General features: G+C 43.4%; 1 protein-coding gene across 3 annotated transcripts in view; it reads right to left on the bottom strand.

Annotated features, from left to right (window-relative positions):
• CLTCL1 (clathrin heavy chain like 1) overlaps window positions 1-15,234 on the bottom strand; it is a 33,216-nt gene extending 17,982 nt beyond the window's left edge. The window contains exons 1-8 of one of the 3 annotated variants that reach the window (XM_066200178.1): window positions 14,955-15,234; window positions 7,764-7,971; window positions 3,445-3,713; window positions 3,017-3,178; window positions 2,453-2,566; window positions 1,087-1,260; window positions 610-807; window positions 48-248 (exon numbers count right to left, since the gene is read on the bottom strand). In XM_066200178.1, coding sequence (XP_066056275.1) covers window positions 48-248; window positions 610-807; window positions 1,087-1,260; window positions 2,453-2,566; window positions 3,017-3,178; window positions 3,445-3,713; window positions 7,764-7,971; window positions 14,955-14,996 — 1,368 coding nt within the window. In that variant the 5' untranslated portion in view covers window positions 14,997-15,234. Of the gene's footprint in view, window positions 1-47; window positions 249-609; window positions 808-1,086; window positions 1,261-2,452; window positions 2,567-3,016; window positions 3,179-3,444; window positions 3,714-7,103; window positions 7,210-7,763; window positions 7,972-14,954 lie in introns of those variants that run through there. The other 2 variants (XM_066200179.1, XM_066200180.1) reach the window with 2 other exon arrangements.
• Between the last annotated feature and the right edge of the window lie 10,918 nt (window positions 15,235-26,152).

Here is a 26,152-nt window from a genome sequence, read left to right on the forward strand (position 1 = left end):
ACACTCACAAGGCCACAGAAAGAGGCTGGTGTCATGATCGAGCCTACCTTGTCTTCCTTCAGCCACTTCTCCAGAAGCTGTTTGCGGCCCTGCTGCAGGACAGGGCGACAGAGCTCCAGAGACTCAAACTTGTTCAGCTGCCCCTGGTCAAGCAATATTCCAAAGTACTGGAGCAGGGGAGAGGCCTGCCCAGGCTGAGCTGGTACACTCTGGAACTTCCTAATTGTATCACTGGTACGCAGAATTCCCTGAACAGGCACAAGAGAGAGAAGCAATGTTTAATTAGTGAAGACTAAATAGCATTTGTAAAAAAAAGGAAGTCTTAAGGATAAACTGAAGCATCTACTGTTAAACCTTCAGGATAGAGACCATCAAACTTTCTAGCAAGAAGTCAGTGGCCACAAAGTCCAGTCTGGTTAGAAATGGATAGCAGCTACTCCTTTGCGGGATACAGGAAAACGTATTAGTCAGAACCCCTACCAAACTGCAGAGAACTAACATTGCATTTATGTTTTGAATGTCAAGCTCTGAAATGCAAGTGAGCTAAGCAATCCACTAATCTTAGGCAAATTTCCATGATTTCTAAACTTTACCTTTGGAGTTACCTACCTTTGGTGCAGATGCAGCTACTTTAGCAGCATCTGCATAGTTCCCTTGAGCAAACAGTGTGTTAAACTTTCTGGCAAATAATTCCTCTGCCCCAGCTAGGTTACTACGTATAGCCATTCGCAGTCCCAAGTCAGGATTCTGGAGAACATTGGTAGCATAGTTCACTATGTTGTCTTCCTCAACACATACAGAAAGCACCTGAAAGGACAAGAGGCGTATTGAGGAGTACTGTCCTTTCCACAACCACTATGAAATGCAACAACAAAACAGCTACGCAGCTCATCAGTGAAGGAGTAGATTACTAAAAAACCAAGTTTTTCTCCTAGTTAGTTCAGTACTACAAGAGATAAAAAACTGATTAATCAAATAGTCACTTGCTCCCTTCTGTGACATTTGTTGCATCAAGTCACTCATGAGGTTTGTTTACATTCCATTTGAACTTTAGAAGACTCAGAAACATCTAGGTGGATTTGTTACCTGTCCTTTTTTGTTCACACCAATAATGCCTGAGGTAGGTTCGTGAGGAGCTGTGACAAAGATAGTATCGGCACTAATACGGTTCATGTAGATGCACACTCCAGACTCCAAGTCATACATGTGAATATATCCATACTTCGTGATCAGATAAATAACACCATGTTTAACTCCAATCTGCCAAAATACAGGGTTTTATTAGTCAAAACTAGCAAGACTGCAACGCTTAGACAGCTGCCTTTAGCCTAGTCACAAAAAAGCACTGCAGTGACATGCCTTTGTACTGACACTAAGAACAAATATAGCTTCAGGCTTCTTCCTTTCAGACTCAAAAGCAATGAACAGCTTTGCTGGCCATTTGCAGGCATAGCTCCGGTGAACAGAGAGGTTGAAGAGAAATTAAAATTCATCTGCACCAAAGAACATACTCCTCATCCTAATAAGCCAAGCTAAGGAAAGAAGTTTGGGCATAATTAGCATTCTAGTCTAGATATGTCAGTACAAGTTTCTGTTCAGAAATACTAATGAGATAATCCCATTCTCTTCCAACAAAGCCTTACCCAAAGCACCAGCAGAATCTAAACCAAGCTCATCTACTGAGTACTCTCAGTTTATTTGTCAAGTCACTGAAACTGGGGAGGCTTTAAAGCCAAAATGGTCTTCAGACACAGAAGTACTCTCCCTTTGGAACAAATCTTTGGATGTTTTGTTAAATAAAGCCTTAAGCTGAGGTATAGAGCCACATGAATCATGCCATGCATGCACCTTAGTTATGGGCATCTCTTGGTCTATTTATGAAGCTGGGCTATTAGACTTGTCAACAGTCTTAAAAGTCTTATGCTGACATAGTCTGATTTTATGACAGAATTTCTAGTCCTAGAGACATGCTAAGTGAAATTTGGTCTGTGATAGCAACCAGCTCTGTTCTTTCCTAAAGAACCTCCCACTAATGCCCCAATTTGTCTTTTCTGTGCTGCTACTACAGGCGGTAAGCTAATATTCTTATCTAAAACTTGGAACATTAGTAGGAAGCTGAAGAGCAAAAGTGATGCTGGATACATTCTCCCTGAAGACACTGTCAAGGTCTTTTTTTGGGGTCTGTCTCACTGGTTTAGGTTCTTTTTGTAGAAGTTTTGTTGGGGCTTTTAGTTTATTATTTCTTAAAATACAGGAAGAGTCTATATATTTAAGCTACTGTTTTAATGTCCATGGTACCTCTCACAAACCTATTAACACCCCTCCCACAACTAGGAAGAATGACAGCAAAGCACTATAGAAAGCAATCTTTACAACAGCTGTCAGCTCCTTGCCAAGCTATAAAGCTCTTTTTTTTTTTTTTTTTTTTTTGGGGGGGGGGTCAAACATTTACCTGCATTGCCACAGGAAAGTCTGTTTGTGCCTCAGGTGGGAAAAACACATCAACAGCTTTCTTAACAAATGGCTGATTTCCAGTAGCTGGCTGACCTACTTCGATTATGTGCAGCTAGGAAGAAAAGAGTTCATGTCACAAGATTGCCTGCAAGTACAGCCACGTGAAAGAAGTTCCTTTTCTCAGATATGCTACTGAATTCATCTGCCACATAAGGCCAACACAGTCTGGGGAGCTGTGCTCCACATATTCAGGATGTTAAGTTTTCTGGAACTTGATAAATTAAAACCTGGGAGAAGAATAAAAAGCCAAAAAAACCCACGCTTTCTATGAAAGCCAACTATTCCTGTTCGAGACAACCCATTCAAGATATTTTGAGTCAGACTTGTCAAATGATCAGTTTTGCAGGACAAGACTAGAAAGGCGAAGGCACTCACTGTGGTGTTACCTCAGCCCTGCAGACGGTTCAGTAGTTGTAGCATATTCAATGCCACCAAATTCCACATTCAGCTTGATGCAAACAACCTACATATGGCACTACAGGAACACAGCTGTAGACTTTACCTTGCCTCCTGCAGGACTCCTCACAGCAAAACAGAAGAGGGTAGAAGGTTTGGCATTTCCCTCTATTTTGAATTCCGCAAAAGCTGCTGCATGGCCCTCTATAGGTTGGGAGACTTTTCTATCAACCGAGTACAGCTGCATTGCACCAACCACACGATTTTGCTAGAAAAAAGAAAGGTCAGCTTTCAGAGATAAGATTTCAAATGTTTGTAGCAAGACCCTTGGGACAGTAACTAAAAAGCAGCAAATGCCTCTCATCCCCTCCTCCAACACTCGAACCGAAAAAAAAGTCAGGCTATTCCTACACAAAAGACAGTTTTGAATTTTTTATTTACAGAAACCAAAGTTAAACTACAGCAGCTATTAAGTGAAGTGGGGCCAGAGCTCTCCCAATTATCTCCATGACATGTTGCTGCCAGGGAACTTACCTGTGCTGAAATTCCTATCAGCAGCAGCCATTTTTGGTGTTCATCTGTTCTGTAATTGATGATTTGGCAGCCTGCAAGACTAGCATGTCTATCAAACATCTTTTGGGGTTGTGATTCTCCCTCCATGCTCCAGTGGTACACTGCTGTCTCTGTCACCAAGGCAACTGTATTTACAGATATCCATTTCCAGAAGATCACTTCCTCTGCCATTGTGTGGGCTTTCATTTTACTTTTCATCTCAATGTTAAAGATCTGAAGTGTTTTCCCGGCTAGTATGATAAAATCCAAGAAACATCACAGATCAATTACCACAATGGCCATCCTGTAGTTTGCCCATTTACAAGCACCCAGTTTAACCCACTGTTCCAGTGGTGTCACGGACAGGGTTAGTGTCCTATCACATCTCAGTCTCCTTTGACACTTGACTCTTAACACAATCCCCTCTCCACCCCCAACACTTGTGCCATCCCAAAACCAAAAAAATCTCCTTATGGACACTCACACAGACATTCCAACAACTGACAAGCACAGACACTTTAACTATAAGCTGTAGTAAAAAGACAGTCTAAGCTACAGAGCTTGTGTAAACTCTTGTTTAGTTGGCAGCACTGGTATGCCAAGTTACAGATGTCTAGTAGATGTCACTCAGTATAATTAACAGAAAGAACGGTTCCAGTTTATGTCAATTTAGTAGGTGCTGTAGATGACCTGGACTGAGTCAAACAGCACGAGACTTGAAACAGCTTGAGACAGCCAAAGGTCACAGCTCCCATTTTGTTTTCCTGTTGGATGAACTGCACACTGAACTAGATGGGCTTTGTACAACAAGTACCTACTGAAGAGGACAGTCAAAAGTTCAGAAAGACTATAGGAAGGTTTGGAGCTTTAGTTCCAGTTAAGATTACTTCTTCAGGATTTAGCGAACTATACTGCAGGTTTAGGCTTGATTTTAGCAGTCCTTTCAAACAACCAGAAGCCCTACTCTGCTAAGTAGACTTAAAACCAATGCTAATTGAACCAAACAATAAAGAATAAGAGAATCCATTCCTTTCACAAAGTCAAAGTGATGTTTTATTTTACTGCAGACGAGACAACTCAGCTCCAGAAATATTCTTTTCTCTTCACAAGACACCCACTCAGACTGTTGGAGTACTGGCTTGTAATGCCATTATTTCTATCCCCATTTCAGAAGTATTTCCTGTTAGTAACACTTGTGACTGCCAAACTGGGAGATGTTCGCTGATAGATAAAGGCTGCAGGCCATGGAGAAATCCTATTCAGGAGTTACTAATCCCAAGTTAATATGTATCTCAAGCTGCTCTATAATGTTTTATCATAATTTATACATAAATTGATCGTGTTAGTTTAATGCAGTGCCAAGAGACAACACAAGACTTAAGAGCTATCATATGCAGCATTTGCTGCCTGGTTTAACTGCATTGAGAACTGTCAACCTGATCACCTACATCCTAGGAGAGCTTGCTACCTTTCCTGGGACCAAGAGCAGCCTGCTAATGAGCTCTGCACATGCACTTACTGTGTTAGACATGCAGTAAGCCCAGGCCTGTACACTGATAGCTGGAAACAGCATATTTACTGTATTGAACAAAAATTTGTCCAGCAATGGTCTGATGCTATCGAGAGATGGATTTTGAACTTCCACAGTGTGCAGCCTCATATGCAGCCAGGAGACAAGTAGTTCTGGAAAGGCTCTAGTCACAATCTAAACAACAATATTCATTGTTGTGCATTCAGAAACTGCTCTTAAGGACAGTCTTCCTAAAGAGGAAGCAGGATGTCTTTCCTAGTTTTAAGAACATAGAAGAAACCAACAAACAGCTAAAAGCCCATGCTTGTCTCTCTCCTAGAATAAATTTGACTGCTGTGTCACAGTTGGAAGTGGCTTCTACAAGCTTCACTAGGCAGTTTAGCCCTGGATGTTGGGAGCTGCAGAAACCACAGCCTTACAACTCCCTCAGTGTGGCAACATATATTCAAACTTCACAACCCTAAACTGTAGTTAAACTACAAAAAAATTCTGTTACTTGGATTGAGAAAGCAGGACCTGCCATACAGTCATAGTGAGTGCAAGTGTGCACTTGAGTCTTATGTCTACCTGAACACTTTATTAGCCCAAGATTCGAGACAAAAAGACTGAAGGTTTTTCTGATCAAACTACCAAACTGGTGAGTTTATTTAGACTATACAGGTGTAACCAAGTAAGCAGATTCGATTTTTGAACATCAGGACAAGAATTTACATTTCAGTTGACTGGAGCATGACATTTCTCCATTCCACAAAGAATGGAAGCACCCTCGAATGCTGCATTCTCCACTTACACCCACTGCTGAGTACTCCCAGTACAGAGCAGTGCAAGAGGACCAAGAACACAAGGACAATGCATAAATGTTGGTACACCAGGAGAATGCCACATGCAATCCAGAAATGAAACTGTGCATACTGGACATCAGTTAAATCAAGAACCATTTCATTTCTTTTTCTGAGGGTGGGTGTCTACATTTATTGCTCAATAATCCTGGGATTACGAGCAACTCCCCCTCATGGCACACTGAGTCACAATACAGAACCACTTTGACTACTGAAGCCTCACTCGATCAGCAGGGCAAAGTCTGCAGTGACAGGCTGACTTAAACCATGTCTTCCAGTTATCATGGATAATGTGTCGGTTAGGCAGCTCTAGTAACCCTCTTTTCTACCCAACCTTCTGATCACTAGATTATTTACGGAAGAGATCATTAAGTTTGAAACACTTGACAACACAACTTTGGTTGTCAACATGACATCATTAACTCAGCCCTGTCGATTCAGAGGACAGATTTATTCACTCTGAATGGACAGAACAATACTCCTTTTGAGCAAGTCTTAACTGGCAAGAATAAAGCTATAGTCTTTGAAGCTGATGATAATCCATTTAGTTAGTATATTAATTTTAAAACCAGATTAGTTTCCTTGTAAGAGGTGGATGAAGCTCTGCTAGTGTAGAGAAGGCACTTTTCTTGCCAATACAGTTTGTTTAAAGGGGTCCAAGATAAAGGACAGTAAACTCTTAACAGATCTGATTTTTTTTTCATTATTACCTTTACCCATACCCAGGGTAAGGCAGTCCTTTGCAAGATGTGTAACTATCTCAGCTGAATCACAGATTCAGCTGAAGTCAAACATTCATGTCAGTCCTCACCTGATGTCAGTATAACCCTGAGATCAAAGAAAATAAGTTAAAGGTTTTGCACCAGTTCTGAGGACAGTTTCTTGGACCCCCAAGTAATTTCACCATGATTTTTCACAATAAAAACACATTTAGGCAGAAATGAATAGCACACAGGACATGCTAGCAGAGGTCTCTCATAAAAATATTGCAACTTCATTTTGTCTATCAACTGTACTTCCATCACATATACACACAAACATTAAAAGCACACTCTCCTCCTTCACTCGGTACAGTCAATAGTCAAAACAGCCAAATGGCTAGAAACGAGCCAATGGAGAACATGATCACTGTAATGCCAGTTGAGGATTATGATTCCCCCATCTGGCCATGAAGTGAACTGTCAAATGGCTACCTCAAAGTTCAGTACTTTTTATGAGATTGGACCATTCTGTACTACCAAACATACAATGTCAGGACAAAGTTCACTCACCATCTGTTTAGATAAGATGCAGGAAGAAAAGTACATAGTCAGTAACAGTTATTGAGATTAAATACCAGATGCTGGTCATTTGAGAAAAGAGCCAGACATGAATTAAAAATTACTTCTTTGAGCTCAGAGTGCTACTTAAAGGCAGTAACAACACCACAGGTAGCAGCAAGCAGAGGTCTTCTAGCTGCGAGACCTCATGATTGTCAAACTTAACATCTTTGTTATGTTTAGACTTTTACACTTACTGGCCATCCCAACGATATTTTTCCCACTATCTAGCAAAAACCTTCAGAGTTACAAGGAAGGGCCAGCACAGGGCAGAAAATATGGCTTTACACTATTATTCATCTATACAAGCGTCCATTATGTTTACAATACCTGTTTAAAGGGAAAGTATACCAGATGCTGACCTGGTCCTCAGTGAGGATAGGAGGCTGCAGTGCCAGGTCCAAGCATCTCACACCCACTTGGAGGCAAATCATCCAAAGATTACTGAAAGATCTACTGCCAAAAATACAGCATGCAAGTTCAGGCAAGAATTCTTATCCTCATACATATTCTTCTTAGAAACTTTACATAAAGTTTAAAAGCATTAATAAGTAGCAATACAGCTAAACAGTAGTTTTCATACTGCAATCATAAAGGTAAAGGGTTACTCACCTTTTAGTGCTATTACTTTAGAGGCTGGATTCATGATGGCACTTTCTGCAGAAATTGGACGTCTGATGGGTGTTGTTGGATCGCTCATGTCAATTATCACTACTTGTGCCTGCTCTCCTACTTTCTCCCTTATGCAGATAAACTTGTCAGATTCCATTGTTAGGGTGCTGAATCCAATGTTTGCTGGATTAATGCCCAAATTTTGGAGCTGGAAAGACAAAAAAAAAGAGTGTTTTATTATCCTTCCCATGTTGAAGGTCTAACTCAAGCCTCTGTGTCTAAAACCTCCTCCAGATGGAAATGCAAGACTGACAAGTTTCTCTGACTAGAGTGTACACCACTGAACTACGACTTATCTTCTGAGTCTCTTTGTTCCACAGGCAAAGAACCACACAACTGTCAGTATTCAGGTCCTAAAGATATTCTGAAGTTGTAATATTGATGCAAACCAAAAGGAGTTTTAACTTATGCATTGCTTAACCTGGTTTCAGTAACATGATAAGACTACACCAGCAGTAGCATCACTATTCCAGTTTTAGCAAGGCTGGTAAATTTGATGTTCAAAACTTAAGTGGCAGAACTACAATGTTCAGCATCAGTGGGTAGTACAGAAAGAATCAATTACCTGTGAAAGGTAAGAAAGATGTGTTAAAATCAACAGTCATTTCATCTCTCCTTGCCCAAAACGTCATGCCATTAGGCTCAACAACAAAGGCAGCGATTGTAATGCAGGCCCTTTCCAGCTGTATGTCCAGCTCTAAAAACGTAACTTGTGCTCAACCACACAACAATAAAATCGAAGTAGTACTCTAAATATAACCTGGAGTAATTTTGAGGTGCCAAACAGACTCCCCTACAAGAAAGCTGTATCTCATTTTCATCCTTTTGAGTTAACTTTGTTTCCATTCCATCTCAATTTCAGTTAGCAGGCGGAGGTGGCAGTGAACAAACATCACTGTTTCATTGGTCCACAGTAAACCAGATTCACCCATGCAGCACACCCTGGTTTGGTACATCTGTAAGGTGCATTTTATATAACAGTAACTGTGACAAGCCTGAGCACCTGCTTTATGCCCCAAAGTGATGCCTTTCAAGCACAGGAACTGTATCAGCTTCACTGAAGCTTCTCAAAGGATTAACCTATACCACTTTTCAGTGCACTGCAAGTGAAAAATGACTGCCCTCAAGGAGACAAGACAGAATCTACCACCAGCATCACTGAGTCATTATGCTCCTTTGACAAGTACCACCAGGAGCTTCATACAATAGGCCAAATCCCTTGGGCAAGAAGTGCCACGATGGCATCACAAACACTGTTTTAGCGTGTTTGAGCTGGCTGATCATGGCTTGTTACAGCTACTCACTAAATCGTAAATTGGGTATGTAACAGAGATACCTTTAAGTGGGACTGTGCCCAAGAATGCCTCAGGAATTGTTTATTTTCTGTTGAGCAGACTAATGAAGAGCTATTCAGCTCAGTAACTGCTAATCTCAACAGAGTCAAGTTTCAGTAATGTAATCTAAGCCAAAGGTACGAATGCATAAAAAGATATTTACTCATTCCCCTAAGTGTTTCTCAGCAGAATTGAGAGCCATTCAGCTAACACCTCACTTCAGGGGGAAATACTTCATACACAACAGTAAACTTCAGCAGGTGCCATTCAGTCCAAAACAGAATCAAAGTTTAGGCACAACGTCATCAGATCATGTTGCACACAGAGTTCTGAAAACAAATCTACCAGGTAGGCGGCTATTACAGGTTTCTGTGTCAGTAAGGAAAGAAGTTTTCATACCAAGAAAACTCGTGGACCTTTCATATGTAACACACAACGTTTTAGCACAATAAACATGCAAGTTGTAGCTCCATCAATTTCTGTGACCTTGAACAACAGAGAAGTAAACTACAGGCTCTTGATTCCACTGTTGCTTGCTTGCTCTACACCAGACAATGCCCACACATTGTCACAAATTACATGTCCACATAGCTGACACTTAAGCACTTTGATGTTGAGTATGCTCCGAGTCCATCTGCCAACAGAGTACAGTCCATTGTAAGAGACTGATTAAGTGTCACAAGAGATGTGACTGCAGCACAGCTAAGTTCCTAACTTGATTTAATTAATCCAAATTCAGATGTATTTCCAGAGTATTGAAGCAGAAACACAGCTTTTTCAAGGTCTCTTCTCAATTAGTGTGCTTCAGTTTGACCTACTCTTCACGAGACAGCCCCTGGCTACTCATTCTGCAAAGTGAGAACCTTGAGGCATTTCCTTGAAGTTCAGCTTTAAACCCACCATTATTCACTTCAAAGTCTGGTCCCTGTTGAAGAAAACATTTTGGGTATCTTCACTAAGACAAGTGTGATTCTGCCTCACGGTCTGGTATTAAAATTTTCTGGTTTAAACTATTATAAAATCTAGCAAAGGCTTCAGAAAGGGTAATGTTAAATTTTACTCAAGTATCACTGCCATTGTTATTATTAGGGAAGCCCATCACATCTTTTAACGGCTAAAAGCCATACTCCCTAAAGGACGGTCATGTGAATACTGCAAGCCTCGGTCAATGATGACAACACTTCACAGTCTAGCATCTGAAAACACTGAAGACTGTTCCTACCATTAGGGCGCTGGTAGGTATCCTCCTGAGGTATGTGAAGCAGGGTAAAGAGGTATATTCTTTACTGACTGTGGAAAAGAATACGAGCAGAATCCTTCTACATCAAATAAAGGACATCAGCCAGCATCACTTTTACCCTGGATGGGACAAATCTTCCACGATGACCTGAACAATGTTGTTCTGAAGCAAACATATACCCAAATATGAAGCAAATGTACCCAAACAAAGAACACCTGCTAAAAGTTCTGTAAGCACACATCTTTTTAAAGATAATACAAACCAAGAATGCAGTAATAGTTTCCCATAACTCTTACTCATGTGACTACATAAAGCTCCAATCATCCCCAGTAAGGATGTGCAAGTAATTGTTGGGCATTCCTGCTCCACTGTCCACCCTCACCTCATCTCCTGCTATAGTTTCCACTTTGACAGCTGAGGGACACTAAGGAAATATGTAAGACCCAAAACACGCAAGACCACTGGTCTGAGCTGCAATTAGGCTTTCACCTCAAGTGACAGTCACTCCCTACAAAAAAATCTATTTCTCTATGTCTGTGATGAGAATTGGATCACCTATAGAATGAGTTATCACTACCATGTGCAGGGCACTTCCGAATCCAGTGAGCAAATTTGAGCTCTTCACCACTGAATAGCTGAATCAAGTCATAATATTTAGCCCTACCTTTTGAATACAAATCTAAAAAGTCACTTAGAGCTTGTAAATATCCTGAGTGCTTCTCAAGTCCACATGTCCAGCCAAAGCAAACTTCTGAAAGTCATCCAGCTCAGTCATGCCTATTGCACAACAGATAGTAATTCTTACTAAGACAAGTCAGACTATCCAAAAAGAAAGTGGTTTTGTCTTGAAAATGATGGAAGTCAATCTACATCCTTTACGCTTAAAACCAGGACAGTTTAGCTTGTCAGTGCTGCACCAGGATGTGCAGCATTTATGCATTAAGAGCATGTCATGCACACAAGTTTTCTCACAGTAGCTGTCTGTGCTCAAGAGCCTGTATCAGTTACTGAACAGAAAGCAGAACTACGTGTCGGTGCATTGAAGGGATGATGGCTCCAATCCTGGAACCTGAGATCTTGCTTAAGCAACAGTTTTCCCCATAGACAAGCAAAGATTTTTGCTAGTAGAGAACTGAAAAAAGCTTAAAGAAGCACAAAGAGAAGCTTTTAAGACAAAAGCAATGACTAAGTGAAGGAAAAGTTTAATTTTAGATCAGGAACACTTTGTACACTGGATTCCAGTGGTATTGCTTCCAGTCTATCTATCAGTGTATTTGGTGTTTTCCTGCACTTCCACTGTAAACTACCCTTCCCTTGGAGGAGTTCAGTCTGGTAAATAATTTATAATTCATTGCTCCAACAGAAACACTGGGGTTAAGAACCTGATTAAATCACATTAGCTTAAGTAGTATGCACGAGTAATTCACTGCAGCAGGACTTGGCATAGTTTGCACTGCTGCAGCTGGGCAGTCACCAGACAGATAAAAACTAAGCCCTTGTCTTATTCCCCTCCCTCGCTATGGAACTTAAACTCCAGTATCCTCTGGGGAAAAAAAAAGAGCAAGATGAAAGTTCTTTATGAATTTGTTAAGACTCATAGTGACAGAGTTCATATCTAAAAATAACTGTTCAATTGCATCAAATAGAGCTAAACAGACTTTGAGTTCCCAATACCACATCAAGACCTGACTATCTTTTCTTCACTGCAACTATCCTCCATCCTTCAGCTCACACAGAACCTGAACACACAAGCTGTAACAACTTCAAATTTAACATGCTCTGTGACTGGTAGTCACTCTTCCTGCACAGGCTTGGAGCTACTACAGATGATGACCAGAAGACAAAATGAGCTGCACAGAGAATGTAAACAAACAGTCTGCTCGATCCCTAGCACTCCTCCAATTCTACATGGACCAAGATCACTGTTTCACTTCACACTACCATTTATCTACTTCCAGCAAGAGAGAGTCGGAGAGAAGAGTTCAGTGTTTAGCACTGCAGCTTATGTTTAGCTTCTCTGGAGAGCACTTTCTGCATGGTTCAGTTCTTTCAGTACAGTACATACAACTACCTCGGGAAGACACTGAACTTAAGGGAAATAATGTTTCATCAGCAACAGGCTGAACTTGGAATTAATTATAGCATTAACTGATATTCTAATCACTTAAAGCTGTATTAATTAAAAAGGCTACAGGTAGAAACAGTACACTGATTGAATTAAGGCACAGAAAGATTTAATTTAGGATCACTGAAACACACAACAATTACATGGAATTGTAACTTTTTTGGCTTTATCATAAAGCAGCATAGTAGCTTTACCATATTCATTTTAAATATGATCATTTAACCACAGTCAAGCCAATTACCTGGAAGGAATGTGAAGGGGAGAGAGAGATTAATCTGATAAAGCTAAATATGTATGACAGTGTAGTATTATGAAGAGAAGGCCTACTGTTTTCACAATTTCTCTACCAGTCAACAACAAGCACCATGTAACATTAATTAATGATCCTTGATTCTAGTTTACAAGACACAATAAATTAGAGCTGATATAACTGTACCACAGATACCCAGCCAGAACAAACACTGTGAGTTCCTACATTCCTTCTGTTTTCCCTCCCTATTTATCTCACCATGTAGGGACAACTGCAGAAGCAGCATAAGGAGGCTACTGCAGACCCCTGCAGCAACTGCCTACTCCCAGCTACTGATGATCTCAATCTCTCTTTAAGAGAGTACTGCTTTAGGGCTTCTGCACACAGCCTGGGGGAGAGGCAGGAAAGACTGAATGCTGAAGAAGTTTGTTCCTACATGGTAGCAGCGGACATCCCGGGCTTCCCCTGCTCCTCCATGCAGCTTTCATGCTGAGGAAAAGTAACTCAAGCACAGGTTTAGCCTTTTCGATAAGATCAAATTGCTTAGGAGCAAAAAATAGAGTATGACTTCAGTACGAATCCCTTGAAAAGTGGGTGGACACCCCCTCACCCAAACCTGAGGTAGCACAATGCTGATATTGGCAGTGTTGTAAGACACACAACACTGGTAATCACAGAAACAATCATTTAACATGCAAAGCAGCACAGGACACCTCTTGCATGTTAAATGTCATGTCCACTCATCGCTACCGCACAGATCAAACACAATCAGCAGGACTGGTTATGCTTGCTAGTTCTAAATGGTTAAGAGCTATATGCTATCTAGGAAGAGTCTGACATCAAAATCAATTTTGATCCCATGTTTCTTACTGAGACAGCTGCTCCACAGCTCTTATGAACCTATCTGAGATTACGATAATCACTGCTATAGTGGACACTGGCAGGGAGGGGGTAGAGTGACCATAGAATTCTCCACCATGTTAAACTCTCCTAAGCCATGAAAACTCAGAGGACACAGGTGTGTCTCCTCCCCTGGACAGGGAGATTAGATATTTCTGGAATTCACTCTAATTACTGTTTTTTCCAGGCTAGAGCTCCTTCTCGGGTCACCGGGACAGTTCTTCCCGTTAAGCAAAGAAACTCCCCAAAGGGGGCTGGAAGTGGCCGTAACCATTTCCCCACCTGAAATGCCCAGAGTGGCACGCAGGCCACACCGGGGGATGATACCCAGTTCGTATTTTGAAATGGATGCCTGATTTGACAGAAAGGGGCGGTACAGTCACAGGAGGATGACTTGCCAAGTCCACTTCCTGTTCTCTCATTCATTTAGCAAATTCCTTTAATTCCTGCCTCAAACTGCACGTTCCGAGAGTGCTGTTCTCTCAGTCCATTTACAACCCACCCTCACCACCAGGTCACAAGGAACATAAACCGGTTTCTCTGTGCTGCATCCATCAGCCATGGATCTTTTCCAATGCTGGCATTATGGTTTTCACAGGATATTAAGAACAGAACCATGTCATTTTGGGGGAGGATTTTTTAATATTGTTATGTTTGGAAGGAGGGACAGTAGCTGTGCAGCTTCCAAGTCCAAATGGTTTCTTGCACTTCATCTCACCAAATTCCTCACAGCTACACAAAAAGAGGTTTCCAGGAACCTTCGCGATCCAGAGGCTGATGGTCGTTTGTGTGAAAGGGAAAAACCACAATCCGCCTGCAAGACTGCGGCGTCCACCCAAGCTGAGGCGGGGGAGCGCCCGCGGTGCCCGGGGCGAGCAGCGCGGCTTCGGCGCGGCGCCGCCCCCTCCCCGGAGCGGGAGGTCCCTCAGGCGACGAGTGACTCTGCACAAATCGCGGCCGCTCCGCACGCCGCGGGGACGCAGCTCCGGGCATGGAGGGATGGACGGACGGATGGATGAAGAGAAGCGGCAGCCCAGAGTCCGCACCGGGGGCGGGCTCGGCCCCGCGCGCCTTCCCGCGGCGCCCAGCGGGACGGCGGCCGCGCTCCGGAGGGAAGGAAGGAGGGGACGGAGTAGGTCCCCCCGCGGCCTGGCCCCGTCTCCCCGCCCTCAGCGCTCTCCCGGCCCGCCTAGGCCGCGGCCCCCCCCTCTCCTAGAGACGGGGTGAGGCAGAAGAGGGGGACCCCGACCCCGCGCCTTCTCCGCTGCCCCCCTGCGCTCACCTGGAAGTGCTCCTGGAAGCGAATGGGCAGTATCTGGGCCATGGCTGGGGGCGAGCTCCCCGGGGCAGGGGCGCGGGGCAGGGGCAGGCAGTGAAGCGGGGCGGCCGCCGGTGCTCCCCTCACGGCGGCGGGAGCGGCGCAGGCGCGGAGCCCTCGCTGGGATGGCGCCCGGCGCGCCCGCCGCCCTCCTCGGCCTCAGCGCGGGGCCTCTCACTCGCCGGGATCACTCCGCATCTCACCAGCCTGCCAGGGTCTCCTCAAATAGTCCCTCCCTGCCGCGCTTCTTCCTCCGCCCATCGCCGTCGCCTCTCGCCCGCCCTCACCCTCCCGCCTTCCTCTGTCCCGCTATCCCTCACTCCCGCTGAGGGCACGGGCTGCGGACGCGGCTCTGAGGAGCGGGTGGTCCTCGCCGCGGCCACGGCCAGCGGAGAGGGGCGGGAGGGGTTGTCAGAGTGCAGGTATCCTTCCGCTGCTGCCACACACGCTCACGTGACCCGGCCCCCTGCCCGGCTCCCTCCGGCGCTGCCCCCGGCCCACCCTCACGCCGGGGCTCCTCCTGACCCGCCCGATCCTCGGGGCTGCCCCCTGACCCACCCGATCTCCGGCCCCCGGGGCTCCTCCTGACCCACGCGATTCCCGACCCCAGGGGCTCCTCCTGACCCACCCGATTCCCGACCCCCAGGGCTGCCTACCCGACCCCCGGGGCTCCTCCTGACCCACCCGACCCCCGGGGCTCCTCCCGACCCACGCTCACACCGGCCCCCGGGGTCCCTCCCGGCCCGCCCTCACACCGACCCTCAGGGCTTTTCCCTTCCCCACAGCTGCGCGGCGGTGCCGGGGCGTTGCTCCCCTCAGCGCCGCGGGACTCCCGCCGGAGGTGAGGAGTAAGACGGGGAATACCCAGGGGTCGCCTGGTGGGCACTGGAAGCCAGGAGCCGCCTGCCTGGTACCTGCCGCCGTGGCTGGCTGTGCCGAAGTGCGACCCTTCTCCTCCTCCTCCTCGTCCTCCTTGTCAGCCCCAGAACCCCAAAGGCACTGGGGTCTGGCTGGGTCAGACGTTGTCCTTGGCCCAACACCGGCCGACTTACCCTAGCACCACGTGGGCTTTGCTCCCTCCAGTCATAGCCGAAGGTAGGTGAGGGGGTTTATGGCCAGCCATGAAAACCATCCAGTTGTTCTCCCCTGTTCAGTTTCTAAATAGATACACGGCTCCTTCCCCAAGAGTTAACACTGTGGGTTGGAAGCCATTCAATAACCAAGAAGTGAAGAGTCCAATATGCAAGTGATGCATCAACACCTTTTTTTTTTTTCACTCTCACTCCTGGTCTGCCCATTAGCATTAGATGAGGGAGGTGAAGTTAATGTGCTATTATACTTCTCCTAAATTACAGTAATCCTTTGAGGTGGAAATGGCTGCAGTGGTGTTGGCTCCCGCAGTTTTATCCAGAGCATTGTGGTGTTCCCATTTTCCCAGAGAGCTCAGCTCTGGGGTGCACAAGATTATAGGAGAATCTCTAATACAAAGCTGAACAAGGGACCCCCGAAGACTCAACACCAGAAGGCAGATTAAAACAATTTCATATACATTACAATTAAAAACCTCATTATTTTCACTTAATCTCATTCATTTTTAATACATGGAGTTGGGAATTACCAAAACTGGGTTAAGTTTCCAAAGGAATCATAGGCATGGCTTGCTGAGATTCCTGGGTTCCTACTGGCACACATGGTCACAGGCTGCAGCCATGGGGATCCCTTGGTGAAGAATGGTCTGCAGTGGGCTGAGGAAATACTGAACAGCCCATTGAACAGGTAGCTAGGAATGAGATACTGCTAAAGCCCCATCCCTGCAGAAATCTGGAGATTTCTGTAGCTCTCCCCAGAGGACTCAGGATTGGGGTTACACACCAAGGTCTGGTCTCTCAAAAGAACAAAGAAAATCTGGAGGTAAAGTGGAGACAACTTATTTTAATGTGGTCCAAAGGGGTTTGAGTAGCATCTGCTCTGTAGGTTTATTAGTTGCAGTTTAATTTTGGTGGGTTATGAGTTACTAAATGAGGGCAAGTCAGCTGTGCTGCAGAGACAGACTACCAGTGGGACATCAGGACGTGTCTGTCACCAGCCCATTGGTATAGTGAGCTTGTTCTGTCAGCTTCCCCCCCTCACATTCAGTTTATGGATTCTAATTAATTACATCCAGAACTCCTATTTTTGCTAATTTATATCTATTTCTTAAAAAAAAAATCCAAAAGCCACATACTTTCATCACTTACTGTACAAATTAAGTAGTACCTCTTAAGTAGTGTACATAGTTATAAGATATATGTTTTATATCATTAATATTTTAAAGACATTTGTGATGAAGAAGCAATAGATTTGTCTCTGAGCTATTTTTATTATTAAGAATTACAAATGCACAAAAGTCACTGTGTACTGTGTGCAATCCTAGTAGTCTGGCACTAAGCTGCTGCCATGAACTTAGAAAGATCACTGGCTAAGGAAACCAAGGCTCTTTTAAAGTATAATTAAAATTAAAGGTCTGTTATATTTCTTCACTCCAGTTTTAATAATATAATCCTTCATGCCCACTCCCAGCTGGCCAAATCCTAATTACAACATCCCATAATTTCTGTAGCAAAAAAAGTATCTCACTTTATGTAAAAGTGCTTTGCCACACTTCTGTCTGCTGATGTCTTTCTCATTTGTACCTTCTCTGCACTGCTCTGTGTTTAAGTATCTGTCCTTTATAAGACCTGGCTTTGGTGATCCCAAGGGTTGGATTCTTTGCAAGTGTGATTGGCTCTGAAAAGTGAGCTGAGAGTGTTGGACATTCTGGCACAAATCAGAAAAATAGGAAAAGTATGTTGCCACCTCTTCTCCACTCTGCAGCCTGCTAAGCTTCCGCAGCTAAAGAAACTGACCTCTGTACTGTCAGCTGTGTGCATTGATGTTTTAACTGACTCTTTTAACCTTGTTTTCTATATTTAGTTTGGGGTCTCTCAGTGAAAAGGCACTACTGGCCTTATTTAGGGTATTTTTCCTACAGTCTATAGTCTGCTGAAAGGGAATGTAAAAGGTCTCTGGTGGTTTGCTGTGTTAGTGCCCCTGTGATTAGCTGGCTGCTACTCCCCTGCTCCTTTATACAAGGCAGAGCCACAGCACTCAGCAGCTGAGAAGGGTGTAAACCCTAGCAATCCTTTAACAATGCAAATGGAAAAGCTCCTGGTAAATGTTTCTCTATTTTTTTCAGAAGTTGCTCTCATCCAAATATTTGGGTTTCTGGCTCATCCTATGGATGGCAGCCTGATGCTCTTTTCCAGTATTTGAGAAGGGCCACGTTTTTGTCTTGGAGGGGCTGTTATTTACATGGAAAAATGTTGTACGTATGTTCCCAGTCTTCTTCCCACAGAATCAGCCAAGGAAGTCTCACTGAAAAAGCAATGTGTATTTCTCTTAAATGTTTCTCTCAGGTTCTTGCTCAACAGCATCTGTTCCAATCACTGGTTAACTACACAAATGTTCAATTTCCAAATGTTTGGCCACTTTCCTGTTTTGATACAGGAAGGTAAAAAAGTCCCTGGCACATCTTCTAGCCTGTATGAGAAAGAATCCACTGGAGGAGACCTGCTTGAGTGGGAACACCCAAACACTTGGAGAGTTCCTCAAAGTGCAGCTCCAAGAAACAAGGAGTCTGTGGGTTGGACTTGTGCATCCTTGTGCACGATCACTGCAAACTGCTGGAGTGCTGCTGCAGGATGTTGATCCACATCTGTTCCCAGCTGAATGCTGCCTGGCACTGTCAGAGCATCAATGTTTTGCCTAACAGATAAATGCAAACCTTAGGAATGCTGGATCAGCAGTCTCAGCACAAAGATGTTTTGGTGCAGCAATTGACAGAGTGTCACAACAACTCCTAAAGTTCTGATGTGGTCTCTCATGGAAGAAATTTGCATTTCATGCATCTCAAAGCCCTCACTGACTGCTCTGTTTGCTTCAAAATCCAGTTTGAAATTGTACTCCTTGTTTTTCAAACCACACCCTTGCTCCTTGGACTTCTTTCCAGCTTGTCTCCTGGAGACAGAGGAGTCTGCCCCTTTCCTTCCCTCTCTCTCTTCTCTCTCCTTCCAACAAACTCCTTGCTGCTGAGTCAAGAACTGTCTTCTGTCATTGTCTCCCATCCAGAACTGACCCCTTGTACATGTCCCACAGTCCTTCATTTTACTGCAAACTTCCATTCAAATAATGCTCTTTTCGCCTGGAATTCAATTATCCTTTTCCATCTGTTCTTACTGAATGCATAACTCTGGGTCCTACAAAGCACTCTGAGGCTCTGGATGAGTTTCTTCTGTGGTATTTGTAAGTCATTGCGCAAGCTCCTGAGAGCAGGCTGGTAAAAATTGTAATGTTTTTGAAGAAGTTATTTGAAATGTAAAGATTATGTTGCAGAGTTGTTTAATATGTAATTGCTTAATGTCTAATTCATTCTTTGACAGGAGAATGGTGTTGTACACGCTTAGCATTTCAAGATAGTCCTGTTCTGGTGAATTTTACTCTTCACATGTTCTGGATAAAAGGTCACTTTATGAATTTAGTTCAGTATGTGAAGCCCCATCCTGTATTTCCTGCACATGAAAGCTCTGCTGGAGATGATCATCTCCATCTCTCCATCATCTCCATCATCAGATTCTGATAGCATTTAATGTCAAAGTAAACAGGAGTGTCTAGAGGCTGTAGCAGTGCAGGCTGGAGGTCTTTAGGTTCCCCACAGAGAGTGCCATGGTGATACACAATTCACCTGGAATGTGCAAACAATAGGCTTGTCTTCTCTCCCAGGAGCATTTCCATGTGAAGGAGCCATTTCTGGCCATAAGCAGGTCTCCAACATCGATGCTCTCTGTGAGTTGTTTGCTCCTCCCTGGACCCTGGTGTTCTTCAGGCTTTGCAGCACAGGAGCTGAATTCCTTGCATGGCAGTTTCTTAGCTGAGATTGCAACTCCTCCAGCCCAGCCTTGTAAAAACAGGGCTGTAGTGGTCAGTGACGCAAAGCCAGATAAAGGGCAGGGGAGTCAACGTCTGTCTTCAAAATCCTGACAGATGCATCAGGTCTCCATCCTACACCAACCTTTTTAGAAGCTGAATTCCTCCAGAGTGTTTTCTCTGGCAGCTCATTCATCAAGCGGGTGGAGAGTGAATGTGTTCTTTAAAAATATGAGCAATGGCAAGACATGACGTGGCCCATATAAATCCAGTGTGCATCTCCTGCTAATTTCACTAGGTTTGGAACAACAGAAACCAAACTATATTTGTATATAGACCAAGTAAAATTTCAGCCTAAAGGATCTGATCCTCAATTACCATTTAGGAGCAGAACTAGTCAGTGTGCATAAACGGGGAATGAGAAAGGGCTGGAAAGGACCTGGAGGGGTCTGCTGGTTCTCATGAGTGTCCTGCAGCAAGGCCAATGTTGTCCAATTGCAGATTAATAGGGTGATTTGAGAAATGCTGAATATATTGACTGTTAGGGCCTTTTAGCTATTTCCTTTGAAATAGACCCTCGAGACGGAGAACCTCAGTGTTCCTTTTCTTAACATTATTATATTATCCAGGAAAGAGAATGAAGCCAAGAAAAGCAGAAACGGAGTTACATTTTAAAATATAATGGTAAACCACATGGATGGTAAACAGACTTTTTATTTTCTAAAGGGTATTTACAATATATTTCCCCTTCTGCTACTCCAGGAAAGAAGTGCTCTCTAAATTCATGATCTATGAATTTCCCCCATCCTCAGAAGGAAGCAAGTCTTTATGAGTGTGCTTTCACTATGTTTGCCTGTTTCCTTTTCCCCACCGCAGTCAGTTTTGAGACCAGTGACCAAATTCAACCGTATGTGATGGAGAGGAATAAGCTCATAGATACTGGATTCCTACAAGTTTTATGAAAACAGGCAGCCAGAATGGAAAGACTTTTATTTAGAAGGAATGGCTGAAGTGGGAGTTCAGCCTTTATTGGCAAATCTGTAAGGCAGTCAGTGCAAATCATGAAAAAAAAAAAATCTCTGACCAAGGTCAGTGCCTTCTTGAACTAGTTTTATTGTTCATGAAATATTTTTGTTCCCTTTCCTTATGCCCAAATTCCTGCTTTCATATGAATCTGTACCTTTGTCTGCATTAGCTTTAAATATAAGTTCAGAAATCCTCATTATTTTCTGAACTGTGTTCTCCCCTTCAAAAACAGGTTTTTGTTAGACCATGTAATGCTGTTTTATGTAACACAAAGCGCCTGGGTTTTTTTTCTATCCGCTTGTAGGACTTCAGGACACTGAAGATAAAAGTCACTCCCATTTTCTTTTTCACTCCTAGCTTTCTCTATCTGGAATTGTTTGTGGAACAGGTTTTAATGGACATTCTCTGCATTTCTTGCTTCTTAATGACATACAACCTCAATGTAACAGACTGGCTTTTCTGGAACTTCAGTCTTACCTAGAATATTCAAGATACAAACACAACACAAAGATATTTCCCAGAGAGGTATGATCATCACGCATTTACTACCTTTTAGATTACTGACAACAAGCAAGATGGCTGAGCTGGAATAAGATGTAGGCAAGCACAGGTTTACAAGCTGGGAGTCCTCATAATGAAATGTCTACCTAAAAAAAAATTCCTAGAAATGCTCAGTGCCTACTAGGCAGAAGCAGTACATAAGCACTTTGCAGCCCTGTCACTGAAATAAATTTAGATGACACAAGATGAAGACAGCCATGCCCCTTTATGCCAGAGCTTTCAGTGTAACTGATGCTATTTGTGTGAGGGAATGTTGAAAAAAGGGAGGAAACCTGTGCAGAGGCCTTAACAAGCACCAGAGGGAATTCACAATGCTGTCTATTTAGGGTATAATTAATCTTTTTAGAAATATCTTCCTGTATTTAAAGAGTATTTGGTACTTTCTACTTTTCTAAAGGCCTGAGGGATGCCCTGAAACATAAAAAATTATATCACACTTCTGGCAAACTGTGTTGTTCCAGATATGCAGTGTATCTTAAGCAAACACAAAAAATAAAAGGGGGAGCATACCAAGTGCTAGCTAAACTATTTATATAGCATTTTGTTGTCATGTTTCTTTGCAGATTTTTGGTCGTTATCATGGAAAAATGTGATCTAATAAAGTACTAATTTCAAAAAGAATATATGAATGTTGTTATGGACTAGCTTTTAGTTGCCTTCTTCTTTCTGCACCAAGCCATACTGCATCCAGGAAGCAAAGGGATGATTTCTACCCCCAGTGCCAGAATTTTCCCTCTTTCATCTTAGCTCTCCACAAGTCATTTGCTCCAACTCAACCAGAGTCTAGTGCTTAAAATTCTGGATGGAGTGAGGCTCAAGCTACAGCACATCAAAAGTGAGTCATCTTTGTATGTTTCTACCCATTTTATGAAGACTGAATCGTTAATAATAAGCAGCTCTTTTCTTGTTTCTTTGGTCATGCTGGAAGAGGCAAACTAAAGAATTGAAAGAAACAAACTTAGTGTTAAGAAATAAGCACTTTCATGGGCCCCAAAGATCTTTAAATATGTGCATATTTCTCTTCTAGCTCAGAATGTGACTGAGACAGCACATGATGTGTTGCCTGATGCAAGAACTATGTTCAGTTAATGCATATTGCCAAGTTTGTGTCTGCAAACAGGAGCTTGATTTGCTCTGTCTGGGCTGTGACTGGTAATGATCCTTCATGAAGGCAGCAAAATAGCAGAATAAATGGTAGAATACACAGAACTCTTGAGCTTTTTGATAAATTATTCCAGAACAAGGGTGGTTAAATCTAGGCCATAGAATTAAAATGCAGCCTGAATCCACTCTCATTTGTGATATAAACATTTTGGAATGGTCTGTGCTTTCCCAGTCCACCCACTCATGTCAAAAAATGATGTTGGATTTGCTGGTGATGCCAAGGCTGTGGTAAGCTGTGGGCATGGTCTCTGGTTAGGCAGGGCTTCCTGATGCATTCCCTGGTGTGTTACCTCCTCAGCTGCTGGGTTACAAAACAACAAAGGCAGCATCTATTATGCTGCTGATCTCAGATATCACTTCCTCTGTCATCTCCATTCATAGTTACATATGACATGCAGAATTATTTTCAGCTCTGCTTGGCTTGCATGTAATCCAATTTTGCAGCCCCCCCCGGACTCTGTAAATACAACAGCAGGAAGAAGCCACCTTTTGTCCCTTTGGGTCTAGGAGGACATGCCAAACATTAACATGGATGTGTTCCTGAAGACCAAACGGTAAGTCTGCTCACAGACTTCATAATCCATCTGTTTTCTGTAAAATGCAGTTATTTACAGCAAAGTTCACAGTACAGTAGCTGCTGTTTATGTTGCTATTTCTGGTGAAGTTCAATATTGTCTATTTTTCATTATATCTCAATGCTGCCTTTAATTGCCTCTTTCCAGCAGATTTATGTATTATCCCTCCCGGCTGTTCACACACAGACTTCCCCTTACTTGGCAATCTTCCAGTCATTCCGTACTACAGAGGTACTAAAACAGCAGAGCAGTTGATCAGAGTTAAAATAAAACTACATTATGTTGTACTATGTGGCCTACAGATGACTGAGCAATTGGACAACAGAGCATCTGAGACTCATCAGAAGTTCTCTTCCTTCTCTTGACTGTTCATTTTATACACTTGGGCAGGTACAAAAAAAGGTGGTAGAGGCTTAACAAATCTATCTTGAAATGTTATCTAATGCCTTTATTTATCACTGCTCCAGGGGAGAGTATGTTGGAATTAATGATTCTCTCAAATAACAAACAAAAATTGTTCTCACAGGAATCAGCTTCATGATCCTGACACTTGAGACACGTGGGGAAGCAGAGACATTCCCTGGAGAGCTACTGGGGTCATTAACACAGCCAGGCTGACTCAGCAGTACATCTACATGTGGCCACCTGCAAAGATATAAGGAAGCTTAATGGTTTTAATGTGGTGCTCAACACAAATACACCCCTATTTCCTAAATAAGTACATTCCTAGTTTAAGGCTGCAGTGTCTTGCTGTTTAATGCACCCAAACTCACAGCTCTGTCATCGGCAGTAGCTGCTAGTGTCCAGTAACATGTGGAAACCAGCAATGTGGGGCTGTGTCCCACAGAAGAGCTGCTTTGGTTGTGCTTTTCATCCTACCTCACTTGGGCACAGGTGAAGCCCTCGGGCTCCTGGCAGCCTGCCACTGTAAACCCAGCACAGCTGGCATGAGTGGAGAGTAAGGCCTCAATATTACATTTCAAACACTGATTAGTAAAGCAGGTGATGGAAAAAAAAAGGTGTTTGTTTAGCTTATGGAGATTGTGGAAAAGAAAACAGCTCCAGAAATCCAAAGCTGGAAATGCTACAGCACTCAGGTACATCAGATTCCTCTGAATAAGCTTCCCTCCCTCCACCTTTGGCTGCAAGGGTGAAGGTCTTTCTCAGACAAGCACTTGACAAGCAGTTGAAATGCAGCTCAACAGAAAGCCATTCAAAAGGGTCAAGAGCAAGGATTCATGCAGTAAAATAAATACCTGGAGATGGAAAAATCTTCCTCTGCTTTTCCTCCCACATGTTTTGGAATTACTGTGCCAGGAAATTATTAAATCACCCAAGTTTCAGTGATGAACATATTGCTTGGATGGCATGGAAAGTTGCTGAGGGATATGGCTAAGGAAAATAACTTTCCAAAGTCAGCGATGAAGGATCAGATAGATGAGCAGGACTACAACGTATATGGACTTCTGAAAATAGTACTGGTATGGGAGCACATTCTTCAAATCAATACAAGTGAGCATTAAGAGGAGGTATGTGCATAAAAAGCAGAGGGATCTTTGTTCAGTATTTTCTGCTGTCATTCAGCACAAAGGTTCCCAGTGATATTTTGGTTTAACTGGGAAGACTCTGACACCTAATTAGGAAAGGGACAAATCAGAACTGCTAAAGCACTTCTGTGTATTTTTCAGTCTTGAGAACAAGGCTACATTTGCAGTGCCACAAATGCCAGTTCAGGGCATGCCAGAGTTGTTCTGTATCTCAATAAGGTGATGCCTTCATAAGAGGCCCCTCACGAGCTTGTTTTCTCACCTTCACTTTGCAGTTCAGTTTTAGGTCATTCAGCAAAAATTAACCCGTCTCCATATGGTGATACAGTATGTACTGATGAATATTTTCTGCCTGTCTCAGTCACACCTGCACAGGGAGCACGTGGAGAAGAGGTGGGAGGTGGCAGTGGCAGTTTGGCTGCAGCAAAGTGGGTTCTGCATTGTCACTGACTACACCTGCCTTGCATTCTGAGCACATGTGGGGAGGATCCCAAAGGCACCCACAAACCTCACTAGCTCCTAGCCATGCTGTATGACTGTGTGGAGCTTTGGGAACAAAAATAAATGCCAGAAATGTCAACAGCCTATAACAACAATGTACAATGAAACAGATAAAATGACTCACAGGTGTCCTCTGCAGTGCTGTTAGCAGCCTGTATATTTTCAGGGTGGAAAATAATCTGGAATTGTCTGAGTCTCCATCAAAATCCTGCTTTTTAAGAGAGGTAGAGCTCAGTACTGGCCAGTGACTGCTGTCCATTAACAGTGAGAGCAGATCTACAGTTAATGTGGAGGAGGAGTCATCACCTTGCATGGAGAAGCCAAGGAGGCCCACTGTTTTCCACAAAATAGCCACAGCTAGAGCTGGAAGCCCATTTTCTAGAAGGTTCTGCCTCGCCAACAGCAAAGTCACAGTTCATCTTGGTTTTTTATAGTGGAGGCAGAGCTGCACAGTCACTGTACTTAGTAAACTGTGCCTGGCATTCAGGGATCTTCCTGATTTGGCAGCCTGTTTATTCTGGGGGCACCTCCCTGCTAGCTTTCCACTAAAGCCTACCAGTCCTTCTCCCAGTGGGGCTGTGTTTCATATTTTCCCAGTTCGGGAATTTGTAATAAATTTATTTGGAAGCAAACAAACCAACGACCCTACCAAAATGTAATGAAAATTGCAGAACTCACTCTTAAAGCCAAAAATCTTCTCAGAAGGATGGACTGCTTCAGGCAGAACTATTGGGGTCCTTCATTTCAACAGCCCCTGCTCTGCCTGTTGTTAAAGACTTGGATAAGCATCCTTTACCTCCCGGTTCCTCACTCATTTCCCAGGAGGGCAGGGAGTGCACTGTAAGCA

Source organism: Chamaea fasciata, unplaced genomic scaffold (genome assembly GCF_029207755.1).
Source record: "Chamaea fasciata isolate MVZ Bird 193981 ecotype frontalis unplaced genomic scaffold, bChaFas1.0.hap1 SCAF_18, whole genome shotgun sequence".
Taxonomy (NCBI): domain Eukaryota; kingdom Metazoa; phylum Chordata; class Aves; order Passeriformes; family Sylviidae; genus Chamaea; species Chamaea fasciata.